General features: G+C 34.1%; 1 protein-coding gene across 1 annotated transcript; it reads right to left on the reverse strand.

Annotated features, from left to right (window-relative positions):
- Positions 1-1,990: 1,990 nt before the first annotated feature.
- Positions 1,991-2,356, reverse strand: LOC135150345 (AT-hook motif nuclear-localized protein 28-like). The gene has a single exon (XM_064086611.1). It carries the CDS (start codon positions 2,354-2,356, stop codon positions 1,991-1,993), a length of 366 nt encoding a protein of 121 aa, XP_063942681.1.
- Between the last annotated feature and the right edge of the window lie 12,528 nt (positions 2,357-14,884).

Here is a 14,884-nt window from a genome sequence, read left to right on the forward strand (position 1 = left end):
TATCAACAGAGCTCTGATACCACTTGTTAGGCCGAATTAACTCACTATATGAATTAATATAGTGAACACAATCAATAACAAAATACTCAAACAAGAGAATTATCAAAGTAAACTCTTATTCACAAAACTCAATAGGTTACAAAAACTCTCTTAGTGATTTATAACTTATCACTAAGAGCTGCTGGGTTATATGAATAATATGCTCGATGTTCTAACTCATCTAGAGTAAACCCTAATCTGTGTTTATATACACAGTTACATGATATCTACTGATTGATTTATAATTATCTGCTTCCTAAAATAATCTAATCAGTAGCTATCCTTCTGCTGTCTTGATTTGCACAATCTCCCTTGATCTTTATCTTCTTTATTTATCCAGATCTGTTCCTGAAAATCAGCCGCCTGCAAACTCTGATCTTCGATAAACTCTGATCCAGCTGGCAGTCGTCAAACTCTGATTTCCAGTTAAACTCTGATATTTGCTTCTGCACACTAAACAAGTTAGATACCTATGACATCATCAAATATGTAACATAATTTATGGTGTCTAAAATGTTATAGATATTACTTGAACAAACTTCTTAAATTAATACGAATAAATACGAATTTTCATTATCTCTGATTTGGGGCGATTTCTAAGGCTTATGGGTATTAAGTGAGACCGATGTGACTCCTCCACTGCCTAAAAATCAAACCAGACACGAATATTGAATTGAAGTATTCTATTCAAAGAATATTGGAAGGTATACATGCTGCCCATCGTGGCGTACCAAGTTCCATAGGTTTCGGGTAATTTAAAATTTGATGATGGTATACACTTAGCTATGAAAAATAATATAGACCACCCCAACGTGGCCTATATTCTTTGGCCTATATAGACCACCCCAACGTGGCCTATGAAAAATAATTGAATTGAAGTATTCTATTCAAAGAATTGAAGCAAATGTTATATCTATTCTTTGGACACAGAGTCTACGGAATGCAAACATATTTTAATACAAAATTTTGACAATAGCTTTATTCTTTAAGTGTGTCGGCCTCTTTGTAGGAATTATTGACTTGTTATAGGTTATTTACTTATATTCTATACAGAGAAAAATACACGCTTCACGCTATTCAAAAGATCATATTATATATTTTTAAGATATTTTTAGTTAACATTATAAAATACACATGCACATATAAAACCTCCCATCAATATTAATAAATTTTAAAGCTTGTAATCTTAAATTAAATATTCACATCACAAAAATTCGAAATGTTATATATTTTTACCAATCAATGCTTTTTGTTTCTTTCCTTGGTTGCATTGTGTTTATTTGGTTCTTTAGTATAAATTACATCCTTCTTGTTTAATTTTTCTTTCCTTTCAAAGCAGCTCCATGATTTAATCAAAAGTATACATTTCATGTAACTTCAAAAATAATCAAAAGTATACATGAAAAAATTAATCCATATTATATAGACAAACTTTAGAATCTAAATAGAACAATACACCTAGAATCTTGAGGATTAACAATAGAACAATACACTTCAAACCATACATACGAGCACACAATCTTTGTAAATATGAGCACAATTTAAAATTTGATGAAGAAATGAAGAGTATACTAGATCTGTTGGTGAAGGTGAGTAATACTAGATCTGATGTTGGTGAAGGTGAGTTAAGGTTTGTTTAGTATTGTAATTTGCACAAATTTTAATATATAATGCGAAGTCATTATCAATAAAGCCACCCCGGATACATCTTAATCCTTATTCTCTTATTTTATTTCATTGATATTTATGTAAGTTATAATTGATTTCCAAATTTATTTTCTTAATACATTGCAACAATAAAGTCGCTCCGCTAACGAAAAGTGCATATCTGGAAAAACATAAGGAATAAATATTTGAAAATGATTTATTTGAACTGGATAGTTTATCAGAGTACATGGCTAGAGGATTTCTTGCACTGCAGAACAACACTAGAGATAATAGAATGAAAACATCAGACTTGTGTGGAAACGGCAAGAACAAGAGTAACAACACTTGCTGCTTTCATGTGAGAGTGAATCCGTCCTTCGATAACATCACCTGCAACATCTGCAAATTGAACATTGAAACAACTAATAATGTTTCCAGAAGCAGCATTCCAACAACAGTAAGTCCCAGAAAATGAAATTTTCTGGAAGCTTGTAGAAACGCATGGGGGTGGGATTGCACCTTGTGGATACCCAACATCAACAGCAGAAATGAGTCCCTGGCCAGTAAGCACAGTTACAGAAACCCCGAAATGCTGTGCAAATTGCACCACACGACCTATGACATCAAATCCATTAGGGATTTTAAGAATGACTGGTGTGCTGGCATTCATTGACACACCATTGGTCCTTAAAGACCCATCAGAATTGAACGAATAATATTGAGGAGCTCCTCCATGCCCCCTGGAGCTGGCAGAGATGAGGATCCACCCAAGTTTTTTGAAGAACTCATCACTGCGAAAATGTTATTGCTGTGAACTAAACAATGAAAGAGATAAGTATATATAGGGTAAGTGTTGTATATGTGATCTGTAATTTATGATTTTTATTGTTTATATGAGTTTAAAAAGATAAAAAGGTATATGAGATTTCACAGTTAATGAATAAAACAGCTGTGTTCATGGAATTTATAGTTAGGGACAATATTTTAAATATTCTTTCATACATATAATCTTTCCACTGATTGATAGAAGAGATAAAGTTGCTTAATTCATAATAAATAATTTTTGAATTTTTGTAGATTATTACCGATTTTGATTTTATGCAAAATCTGGCCATCCTAAAATATTCAAGTATACCATATCAAAATCTCGTAGATTATGTTCGAAAAAAGAAAAATAACAATACCAACCAAAAGAATTCAAGTATAGTCTATCAAATCCCGTAGATTATACTCGAGAAAGGAAGAGATGTAACAACCACAAATTCTCAAGTACTTATATTTAATATTTAATAACTTTATTTTTTAATTGTACAAAAATTTATTATTCATGAATAGGCGAGAGTAATAGTTAAATTAACATTATTACTCTTTGACTAAAGTTACAATAACGCAAGAAATATTTAATAACTTATTTAATTATTTATTTAAGTGTCGCGCGTGACGTGGATATAACAAGTGTGCACGATTAATTTTTTTTATTATTATATATTAATGAGGTTACAAGATAATAATATATATTGAGTGTGGCTAATTGGATTATTTCTAATTAATAACGGTAGCAACAAATCTAAATATTTAGAAAGTCGCACGCAAAAATTATTTGCTTTATTTACTCGATAAAGCAACTATATATTGTCATTAAAATTAGAGAAATTTACACTTTGCACCCGAGAAGTTCAGGCGCTTTTTTGGTTTCATCTCAAACAATTTTTTTTTACCAATATGCACCCTAATGTTTAAAAATCGCTTCGATATGCACCCCTTTATCCATCTTCCGTCAAGTTGACCATTAAAAGTTAACAAATATGGGGTTTGCACTTTGCACCCATAAGTAATTTTTTTCCCATCAATATTCTGAAACAGAGCACTTGAAGAAAATAACTATCACAATATCAGAACTCATGATTAGCGTAGCTAGCTAGTCACGAGTTGACAATACACCAAATAATACCAACCGGGAAGCACAATATAATTGTGGGGAAAATTAGCTGATATATATACCCAGCACTAAAACTCCTATAAATCTTATCAGTCGAAGAAGAGCCCCTTCCTTGTAATCAGCTCCCCTTGTGCATGGAATGATAAAGCTTCTTGCAAGTTCCCAAATTGCATTCACCCTCCTTGGAATGGCATCCAAAAGCGAAAAGTAATTCTTGTTCGGTTCCTCTGCGACAATCTTAATCAACCACAAGCTCATACTTAATCTTCTATTGTATGTACTATGTACAATTATGAAGCCGTGCATGATGTGTGTGTAATTTGATTTAGTGAAAGTTATAAGCTGATTACCTGTCCTTGATAAAAACTGTTAAAGTAGCGGCACTCTCCAAAGTGCTTGAACATAAAACTGTTGTCATCAAAAGGAAGCCTGAGCACAATATCATTGCAGTAAACAGTGCTTATATACCGAATACGGTAATTCTTTAATTGCTCTTCCATGAACTCTCCGAATTTCACGTCTCCGACTCTTGGTTGACCGGATGTATAAATCCCTTGTAATCTCTTGGTCTGTCATCTACTTGTTCAATTTCTTCTGGGAAACCTAGACTCTTCTGTAAGCCTAAAGCTTTCAAGAAGCCCCCATGAACCTTTCCCATGCCGCAACGAAGCTCGTACAACCAAGAGAGATCAATGTCAGATGGCCAAGAATCTGCATCAAATACCTTCGTACCTCTAAAAGATACCACAACGAGTTCTTCTTCAGCACGTGTATCGCGGCATACCAAAGCTTGTGTGGTTGCTTTTTCTTGATAATCTGCAAAATTCAACTTTTATATCAACTTTAGTTTCTACAATTATTCTGTTACTAAAGTTTGTGTTAACGGTTGTCAGTACAAGACCTATCATGCTAATACTAAAGTCTAAAGTGTGAGCAAGAATAAATATTAAACTTACCATCCCAGAAATTAAATGAACCCAAAACTTCCATCTGCACAAATTGAATACACAGTATATTTAGGTTATTAATACGGGCACTGATTATAAAATTATCTAAGCACTACAATTCACAGAATTAACATTTGGAAGCAATAAGTTTAAAGATTAGTCGTCGAAGATCTGATCTTATGTCAAGCTTTTGTCAGGTGCTCTGTTTTAGAATATTCATGAAAAAAAATTAGACTTGTGGGGTGCAAAGTGTAAACCCCACATCTGTTAATTTTGACGGTCAACTTGACGGAAGATGGTCGAAGGAGTGCATATCGAAGATTCGGGTGCGTATTGAAAAAAAAATTGTTTGAGACCAAATCGAAAAAGCGCCTTAACTTCTGGGGTGCAAAGTGTTAATTACTATTAAAATTATTTACTACAGCTATTAAATAGTAAGAATAAATAGTGAAAATTAAGTATTCTTATCAATAAATAATACGCATGGGAAAAGGAAGAATTGTGTTCGATAACCATATTAGAAAATAATTTTTATTTTTCTAAAAGGATTTAACCTAATATACAAGTTCCGCAATCAGGGACAAATGTTAGGACATAAATAAAACTATTTGTCCTTCGAAGTAATTAATAAAAATTGGTATTATAAAAGGGCAAGTAAATAGTTATCAGCCCACACCTTTAAGTTTAGAGAGAGAACTTGGGGAAGAAAATTGAGAGAGAGAGGGGAAAGTAGGAATTTGAGGAAAAGAAGGACATTCAAGGAGGGGATACTGAGAAATCACAAGCATAATTAAAATAAGATACAGAGTGATGAGAAAGAGAGGAGTGTAAGAGGCGGCGGAAAGAGAGAGCGCCCGAGAAAACTGCAGTCGACGACACGGAGGGGAACATAGAATCAATAGGCGTGAAGGCCAGTCCAAGTCAATTGCCTTGAAGATTGTGGAAAAAGTTACTAGAAAAAGGTTCTGTAAATAAGAGGCACTCCAAGGGAAAGGCTATAGTTTTAATTACAAAATCCGATAACGAGTCATCAAACTCTGATGATGGCTCAAACTCTGATAATCTCACAGATTCTGATGATGAAAACAATGATGGTGAGGTGATGCAACTTGCTGCCTTGATGGTGAAGAGTTTCAAGAAGATGACTTATAAAGAACTTCAAGAAGGGTAAAAAGTTCTCTGAGAGTGATTCCAACTCTGAAAAGAAGAATTTGAGAAACGCTGAGGGAAGAGTAAGCAGATCTGGGAAAGTGGACAAGTCCAAGATTAAATGTTACAACGGTGTTAAAACAGGACACTTTGCACTTGAGTGCAATAAAGGAATGTCAAGATTTCATCACAAAGAAGATGGATCGGGCTGACACTTCAGATTCTGATAAGGAGGTGAACTATGCCTTGATGGTAAATGTTGAAAATAGCTCAGAAACTTCTGAGATGAAGGTACCTACTCCATCCTTGCTTTTGATACTGATGATACTGTTGAGTTAAGAATTTTGCTTGAAAACATGGATGTTAGCTTTAGAGATCAGACTTCAGAGAATAAGAGAATAAAATTTGAAATTCTAGATCTTAAGAAAAGAAATTACTATATGCCAATACCAATTGGTCCTAGGAAGAAATGTCATAACTGTGGTAATACTAACAATCTTGCTATTTATTGTGGGACGAATAAAGATATAAACTTTGTTGCTCCTAAATCACGAGTGTAGAGTAGTTTAAGCAACATAACCTTTGTTTTCCCCGTGACAGTGTTTGGCATTCTATTTATACATGCAAAAGGTATCATAGTTTGTATTGTGATTATTATATGAACTTAAACCCGACTAATTCTCGTAAATCAACTATGAATATCTTAGGGAGTGGCTGTTGGAAATAAGGACTAGGTTACTCAGATAATTTATAAACCAACCAAGAAAAAAAATAAAAGTTGAGACTACGAAACCAACATTAATTCACAAAAAAGCTTCAAAGCCTAAGATTAATCGTGTGAGGTTCGTCCCAAAATTTGAAGAGCCTAAACTAGTAATTGAGGAAGGTTCTACCTTAAAAGTTAAAACAAATTTAAACTCTAAAAAACAAAAATTGGAAAAAGTCAAATATGTTAATATTGACTTATTGTATTAGAAACAACTTAAGCATAAGTTCAAAGAGGTTAAAAATGTGAAACAAGTTAATGTTCCTAGGAAGAACATGAATGATAAAGTAGGCATAAAAAGGAGTGATAACTATATGTCAATTCCAATTGCTAATGTCATAATTGTGGTAATTATACTAACAATCTTGCCATTTATTGGGGGAAGAATAAAGAGATAAACTCTGTTGCTCCTAAATGAGGAATGTAGAGAATTTTAAGCCACATAACCTTTGTTTTCACTGTGGCCGTGTTTGGCATTCTATTTATACGTTGCAAAGATTATATTATTCTTATCATAAACTTAAACCTTCTTTGAATAATGTCAAGGTTGATCGTTCATGTATACATTTTGATAAGAAGTGCTACCACAAAATATGATAAAAGACTTCTAGCGTAAATTCTAATACTACAAATGATGCCAAAGTACTACAACACATAAATAGCACATGAATAAGTGATGTCTATGCCTTGGACTCAGAGTCTACTCAATGCAAACATATTTTAATACAAAATTTTAATATATAATAGCTATAGATTTATTCTTTAAGTGTGTCCGCTTTGCAACAATTATTGACTTGTTATAGCTTATTTACTTATATTCTATACCAAGGAAAAAAATACGCGCTCCCCGCGAATTGAATGAAAAGATCATATTACATATTTTTAAGATATATTTTACTTAACAATATAAAATACACTCGCACATATAAAATCTCTCATCAATATTAATGATTTTTAATACATGTAATCTTAATTAAAAATGTTCTCGGTTCGTGTATCGTCTCATATTCACATCCAAAAAATTCCCAATGCTATATATATTTTTACCCATCAATGATTTTTTGTTTCTTTCCTTGGTTGCGTTGTGTTTATTTACTTCTTTAATATAAATCACATCGTTCTTGATTTTTCTTTGCTTTTAAAGTTGCTCCATGATTTATCTCCGAGTTCTGTGCACATATTTTCTTGTAGAAAATCATTCGAAACATTTCATGTAACTTTAAAAATAATCGAAATAATAAATGAAAACATGAATCCATATATACTATCTATACTATACTATAAAAAGCCAACCTAGGTATAATTTGTAGTCGTACAAAATTTTGGTTTGGTACTCTCCTGTCAAACTAAAAGTCTAGATATTTATTAAACATGTATATTAATATCTTTTTAAATATAATTTCTAATTAGTTAAAAAAAAGGTGAAACTACTGTTAATAATATATATTAATATTAAAAATTACTTATAGATAAACGTATAACTAATTATAAATATACAATTTTGAATATATTTTGTCTAAAACACATATAAATAACTAATAAAGACGCTACTTTTTAATTATAACGTATTTTACTTGAAATTTAACACTTACGTATTCTATTTCATTACAAACACGAGCCATTACCTAACATATGAAGATATATGAAATATGAAAAATTTGATTTAAATTGAATAATAAACTGTCACATATTAATATAGAAAAATATTTATAGATAGATAATAAATTGTGAAAGCTAAATTTCCGTTAGAAGATATAACGAGTTGGTTAATATAATTTAACTAAAATCCAATTCATTAATACTAAAATACTAATAAAATGGTGTTAAGAATTAAATTATAATTAATAAATTACGAATCATACACGATTAAGAATAGAAAAAATACACCTCAAATGATTTTGTAAATATGAGCACAGTTTAAAATTTGATGAAGACATAAAGTGTGATACTATATTTGTTGATGAAGGTGAGCGTCGAGTAGATAATGACTGCAGAAATAATGATGGCAGATTTTGAACACAAATTCCTCAATGATGGCAGATTTTGAACACAAATTCCTCAACTAAAGCAAATTTAATCAAACATTTGTTGGAAATTTGACATGCATCATTGTCACCAAATGATTCTTATATGTGCACATACAATCTACTATATAATACAATCATGCATATTAATATGGAAATTATTACAAATCATAAAAAACGACGACTTTTGACATTTCTCCTATAGTGATATTTGGTATTTCACATAATGTATTTCTTCGACAGTGATTTTTGGTATTTCTCAATATTACAAGGACAAACTTTGGAATCTAAATAGAATAATATACTTAAACTCTACATCTAAGAAAAGAATAATACACCTGGAGCGATATATACGAGCACACAATCTCTGTAAATACGAGGACAATTTAAAATTTGATGAAAAAAATAAAAAGTGATACAATATTTGTTGGTGAAGGTGAGTGACGAGTTGATATGATTGGAGAAATAATGATAGCAGATTTTGAACACATATGCCTTAACTAAAGCATATTTAATCCAACATTTGTTGGAAATATGATTGTGATACAAATGTGCATATACTATCTATTACATAATACAATTCATGCATATTAAATATGGCAACTATTACCGATCATAAAAGAGTGACGACTTTTGACATTTCTCTGGTAGTGGCTTTTTGTATTTAACAAGGTACCTGGCTGAAGCAAAAAATAAATGTAAAACATTAAAAGAAAAGACATAACTATGACTATCAGCTCCACCACGTACACTGACAATTTCTGCAGTCACAAATTATATAGAAAAATGGCTTGCTTAAGCATTACATACATTTTCAAGCTTCTCTAGAGTGTATATACATGCTGAAGAGTACTATCAAAGAACTTACTGGCTGAGGGATGATAAAAATTCTGAAATAATATTCTATAATTTTGCAAAAAATGCAGCAGCAATGATTGCAACACTGTCGGCATTGGGAGTCACCACGACAGTTATCATTCCAAAAAGAGTGGAGTATATCAGTGTGAAGAACGTGAAGAATACATACCAAAAGAATTTCACTATTGTCCACTCAAATCAGAGCATTACATAAACGATAATAGTATACACTCCAGCTTGTGCAAGAACATATGCTATTTCTGTCAATACCATTCTCGAGAAAAGAACATGGACTTACTTAACATCTATATATGTACAAATGAGAGAATTGAATTTTTCTGGGAAGGTGAGAGCCAGCTGTGTTACTGTTAGGGATATACTAAAATATTCGTTTGAAGTATATAACAATTATTTGAGAATATTGAATGCATGTTTTCACATTGTCTGAATATTATATATTGTAGACAATCTAGTATCAAATGGGATAGCAGAAGATTAGATTGTCGAACTCCTTATATAATATAATAAAGGTTCACAGTCTAAATGGTGTTAGACAAACCATTGGAAAGACTGAAGTATTATTTGGAAATAGTTTATCTTGACTATTGAATAATACTTATATACTTTGTGTATATTGAACGGGATAAAAATAGTAGAATAATTGTTTCTTTGATTTTGACAATAAAGAACTAAGATTCTATGATGTTATTAATGCTTAAGTTCTTAATCCGGAGAATCAGGCAATACAATAGAAGACGTGGATTTGAATCGCTTGCGCCGTAGTGATTAAGGTTAATATTCCTTTCGAACTTTTAATTAGTATCATAAAACGCAGGGCCAAGGTCCGATTGTTCCTACAATGGTATCAGAGCGAGGTTGCGGTTCTGCGATTTATGATATGAAGTCCATGTCATGATTATATATGCATATATGTAGTGGTTCTGTGATGCGGGTCGTTGTCCACTATTATGGCCGTGTTTTAATTATTCTGTTATGTTTGGATTCCACGTGGTTTATCGTGGCTGTTGTAAATCACGAGGGTTGATCGTGATAGTTTAATCGTGTAATCAATTTGTAATTGTTTTAGATTATGATCTGATGTAATAGAATAGGTTGGTTCGTCTATACAAATTTTGTATGTAATTGTTTGATCAATGGAGCAAGAAACAGAGACTTTCCGCTGCTGCGATCTGTTGCACTGCTATTTAGGGTAACTTTAGCATACGATGTCCGATTTTGGCGCATAATACCTTTTCGGAGACGGCAGAACGAGATGGACAGGCTGCAAATTGACGACGTCCATTTGGCCCAATTTTTCAGGGCGTTCTGAGGCTTTTTAGGCCTCCAAACGGGCTCATAATAGTGGATGTGTTTTTCCGGGGCCATAATAGTGGATGTGTTTCATTATGTTTTACATAATTTCTGCCTTTTCTTGATTATTGCTACTATGTGTTTCTTGTCTGTTTTGTTATGCCGTGTGAGACTAACCCTTCGCATGCTAGAATGACATGGACATAGGGATGTTTTAATTAATGCTTTAATCATGATAATATGCTGCCATGTTATGTGTTCTTTGTGTTGCTATGACCATGATAGTATGCATGTGGACTTCGAAGAACTAACATAGGGTGATGCATCTAGATTAAAATCCTCAAAGTAAATTCTAAGTGGGAAAGGGAGTTAATATGATATTAAATCCCATGGTCTCCATCGTTGTTTGTATGTAATTTAACATAAAGACGAATATAAATTATGTATACGTCACCCATCGTGGCATGTAATTTATGGTGTCTAAAATGTTATAGATATTACTGGAACAAACTTCTTAAATTAATACGAATAAATACGAATTTTCATTATCTCTGATTTCGGGCGATTTCTAAGGCTTATGGGTATTAAGTGAGACCGATGTGACTCGTCCACTGCCTAAAAATCAAACCAGACACGAATATTGAATTGAAGTATTCTATTCAAAGAATATTGGAAGGTATACATGCTGCCCATCGTGGCGTACCAAGTTCCATTCGTTTCGGGTAATTTAAGATTTGATGATGGTATACACTTAGCTATGAAAAATAATATAGACCACCCCAACGTGGCTTATTGTTTAGTAATAAGACCGAAGTAACGTTTAAACAAATTTAGATGGTATACATGTCACCCATCGTGACATATTAGAAACTTATGGTGTTTAAACGTTACTGCATTTAATTTTAGTAATTGTTAGAGGAACCAATAGGTCTTAATTTTTAATGCACCCTTCTTTATATGTAATGTGATTTTTTCATGCATGATTCTCATGGGCTTTAATCCACTGTTCACCATACTTAAGGATAACAAACTTACCGGACCTAACTATATTGAATGAAAACGTAATTTGGACATTTGTGTTGACTGCTAAGGAGTACAAGTTTTGCACTTATGAACCTAAGCCTGAGCAGCCCGCTGCTGATGCTCCTGATGAGGAGAAAGAGTATTATAAGCGGTGGATAAAGGCTGATGAGATGTCGCGATGTTACATTCTGGCTGCAATGTCGGGTGTTTTGCAGCATCAGCATAAGGCTATGGCCACTGCTTTAGATATGCTCTTTAATCTCAAGGAACTTTTTGGAGATCAGAATAGGGCTGTTAGGCAAGTAGCCATGAAGGCTTTAATGAACACTCAGATGGCTGAAGGTACACCTGTAAGGGATCATGTTCTCAAGATGATGTCACATCTGAATGAGATAGAGATCCTTGGTGCTGAGCTTGACGGGGAAACCCAGATTGACATTGTCCTTATGAGCTTGCCCAAGAGTTTTGAGCAGTTCCGCTTGAATTACAACATGAACAAGAGGCAGTATAGTCTTGCGGAACTGCTGACAGAACTTCAGACAGCTGAAGGATTGTTTTGGCAGAGTGTTCAAGTGAATGTGGCTGAGAAAGGTTCTTCCTCTAAGCCGAAAGGCAATAAGAAGAAGAGGTTCAGACACAGAAAGCTGTGAAGGCAGTGGGAGTTCAAGGTGGTGTAAAAAGCCTAAGGGAAAGTGCTACCGGTGCAAGCAGTCGGGTCACTGGAAACAGGATTGTCCTCTTCCTAAGAAGACAAACAATACTGGTATGTCTCTTTCTCTAGTTACAGAAACATTTATAGCGGCTATATCTACGAGCACTTAGTGTGTAGATACTGGAGCCACTGATCATGTTTGTAACTTTATGCAAAGGTTCCTGCAATCCAGAATGCTTAGAGATGGCGAGATATACGTGTTCATGGGAGATGCTATGAAAGTAGCAGTAGTTGCAGTAGGAGTTATTCATTTATCTTTTGGTTCTGGTAGGATTTTGGTTTTGAACAATTGTCTTTATGTACCTTCTTTTAGAAGGAATTTGATTTCGGTTTCTAAACTTGTTATGGATGGTTATAATGTTTGTTTGGATCGTAATGTTTCTATTATGATGAATAAACAGATTATATGTTCTGGTATATTGCAAGACAATTTGTATATAATTAATCCTAGTCAACCTGCACTGCAACTACAACATAGGGTATTGCACAACACATCTTCTACCTCTAATAAAAGAAAGGAACCTTGCTTCTAGTTTGAACCAAACATATCTTTAGCACTTGACATTAGGTCATATTAACTTGAAGAGGATTCAAAGACTGGTAGTAGACGGGCCTTTAAGCTCATTGGCAGTGGAGCCATTTCCAGTTTGTGAATTCTGCTTGGAAGGTAAAATGACCAATAGGCCTTTCAAGGAAAAGGGGAATAGAGCCAAAGAAGTGTTAGGATTGGTTCACTCTGATTTATGTGGACCTATGAATATCCAAGCAAGAGGTGATTATGAGTATTTCGTCACTTTCATTGACGATTATTCTAGATATGGGTACGTTTATTTGTTGCGCCGTAAGTCTGAGTGCTTTGATAAGTTCAAAGAGTACAAAGCTAAAACGGAGAAGCGACATAATAAAAGTATCAAGTCACTACGATCAGATCGTGGTGGTGAATACTTGCTTGGGGAATTCAGAGAATATTTATCAGAGAATGGGATAGAATCCCGGTTGACTGCACCAGGCACACCCCAACAGAACGGTGTAGCAGAGAGAAGGAACCGGACTCTTTTAGAGAGTGTTAGATCGATGATGAGTTATTCGGATTTACCCAAGTCGTTTTGGGGACATACCTTAGAGACAGCAGCTTATTTTCTGAACTTAGTACCTTCTAAGTCGGTTCCTAAAACCCCTTTAGAATTGTGGATCGGGGACAAACCAAGTCTGAGACACATTCGGATATGGGGTTGTCCAGCACATGTGCTGAACAAGAACACGACTAAGCTAGAATCTCATACAGAAGTAAAGCTGTTTGTAGGCTACCCCATGGGAACAAAAGGTTATTTATTTTATAGTCCTAAGAATCGGGATGTCACTGTTAGCACCAATGCAAGATTCTTAGGGGAAGACTATATAATGAATCACAAACCCATGAGTAGTATCGTTTTAGAGGAACTAGTGGGAGGGACGAATAATGAACCTGTAGTACAAGTAGAACAACCACAGCAGACTGTGCAACCGGTCACTAATACCGCACCAGTTCCTCGTTGTAGTGGGAGGGTTCGACAGCTTGACAGATTCATGTTTTTGGGAGAGTCTTCGGACTTGGTCTCTGGTGAACATGATGATGATCCCCGGACATACGAAGAGGCAATGCAAGACAAAGATGCAAGTCTTTGGCAAAAGGCAATAGATTCTGAGATGGAATCAATGTATTATATTCAGGTCTGGGAGCTCGTGGAACCACCCAAAGGTGTAAAACCTATTCGATGTAAGTGGGTCTACAAGAAAAAGAGGGGATCAGACAAAAAGGTGAAAGCCTGGAAAGCAAGACTTGTTGCGAAAGGGTATACTCGGAAAGAAGGTATCGATTATGAGGAAACCTTTTCACTGGGAGTCATGCTTAAGTCAATCCGTATTCTTTTATCTATAACAGCTCATCTCGATTATGAGATTTTGCAAATGGATGTCAAGACAGCTTTCTTTAATGGAAATCTTGAGGAAACCATCTATATGCAGCAACCAAAAGGATTCATTAAAGAAGGCCAAGAGCATCTTGTATATAAGTTGAAGAGGTCTATTTATGGACTTAAACAAGCTTCTATTTATGTCCAAGCGAAGCATGCGTGTATAAGAGATGTGAGGGAAATGCAGTGGTTTTTCTAGTGCTTTATGTTGATGACATTTTACTTAATGGAAACAATGTTAAGATGTTGTCTTCAATAAAGGCATGGTTGTTCAAACAATTTGAAATGAAGGACTTAGGTGAAGCAGCATACATCCTTGGGATCAAACTTATAAGGGATCGCAAGAAAAGGATGTTGGCTTTATCTCAGGAGCCCTACATAGATGACGTATTAGCTCATTTTAACATCCAGGACTCCAAGAAGGGTAATTTACCCTTCAGACATGGAGTTACTCTATCAAAGAGCCAGTGTCCTTCGACACCTAAGGAGATAGAGAACATGAAGGCAGTTCCTTATG

Source organism: Daucus carota, chromosome 2 (genome assembly GCF_001625215.2).
Source record: "Daucus carota subsp. sativus chromosome 2, DH1 v3.0, whole genome shotgun sequence".
Taxonomy (NCBI): Eukaryota; Viridiplantae; Streptophyta; class Magnoliopsida; order Apiales; family Apiaceae; genus Daucus; species Daucus carota.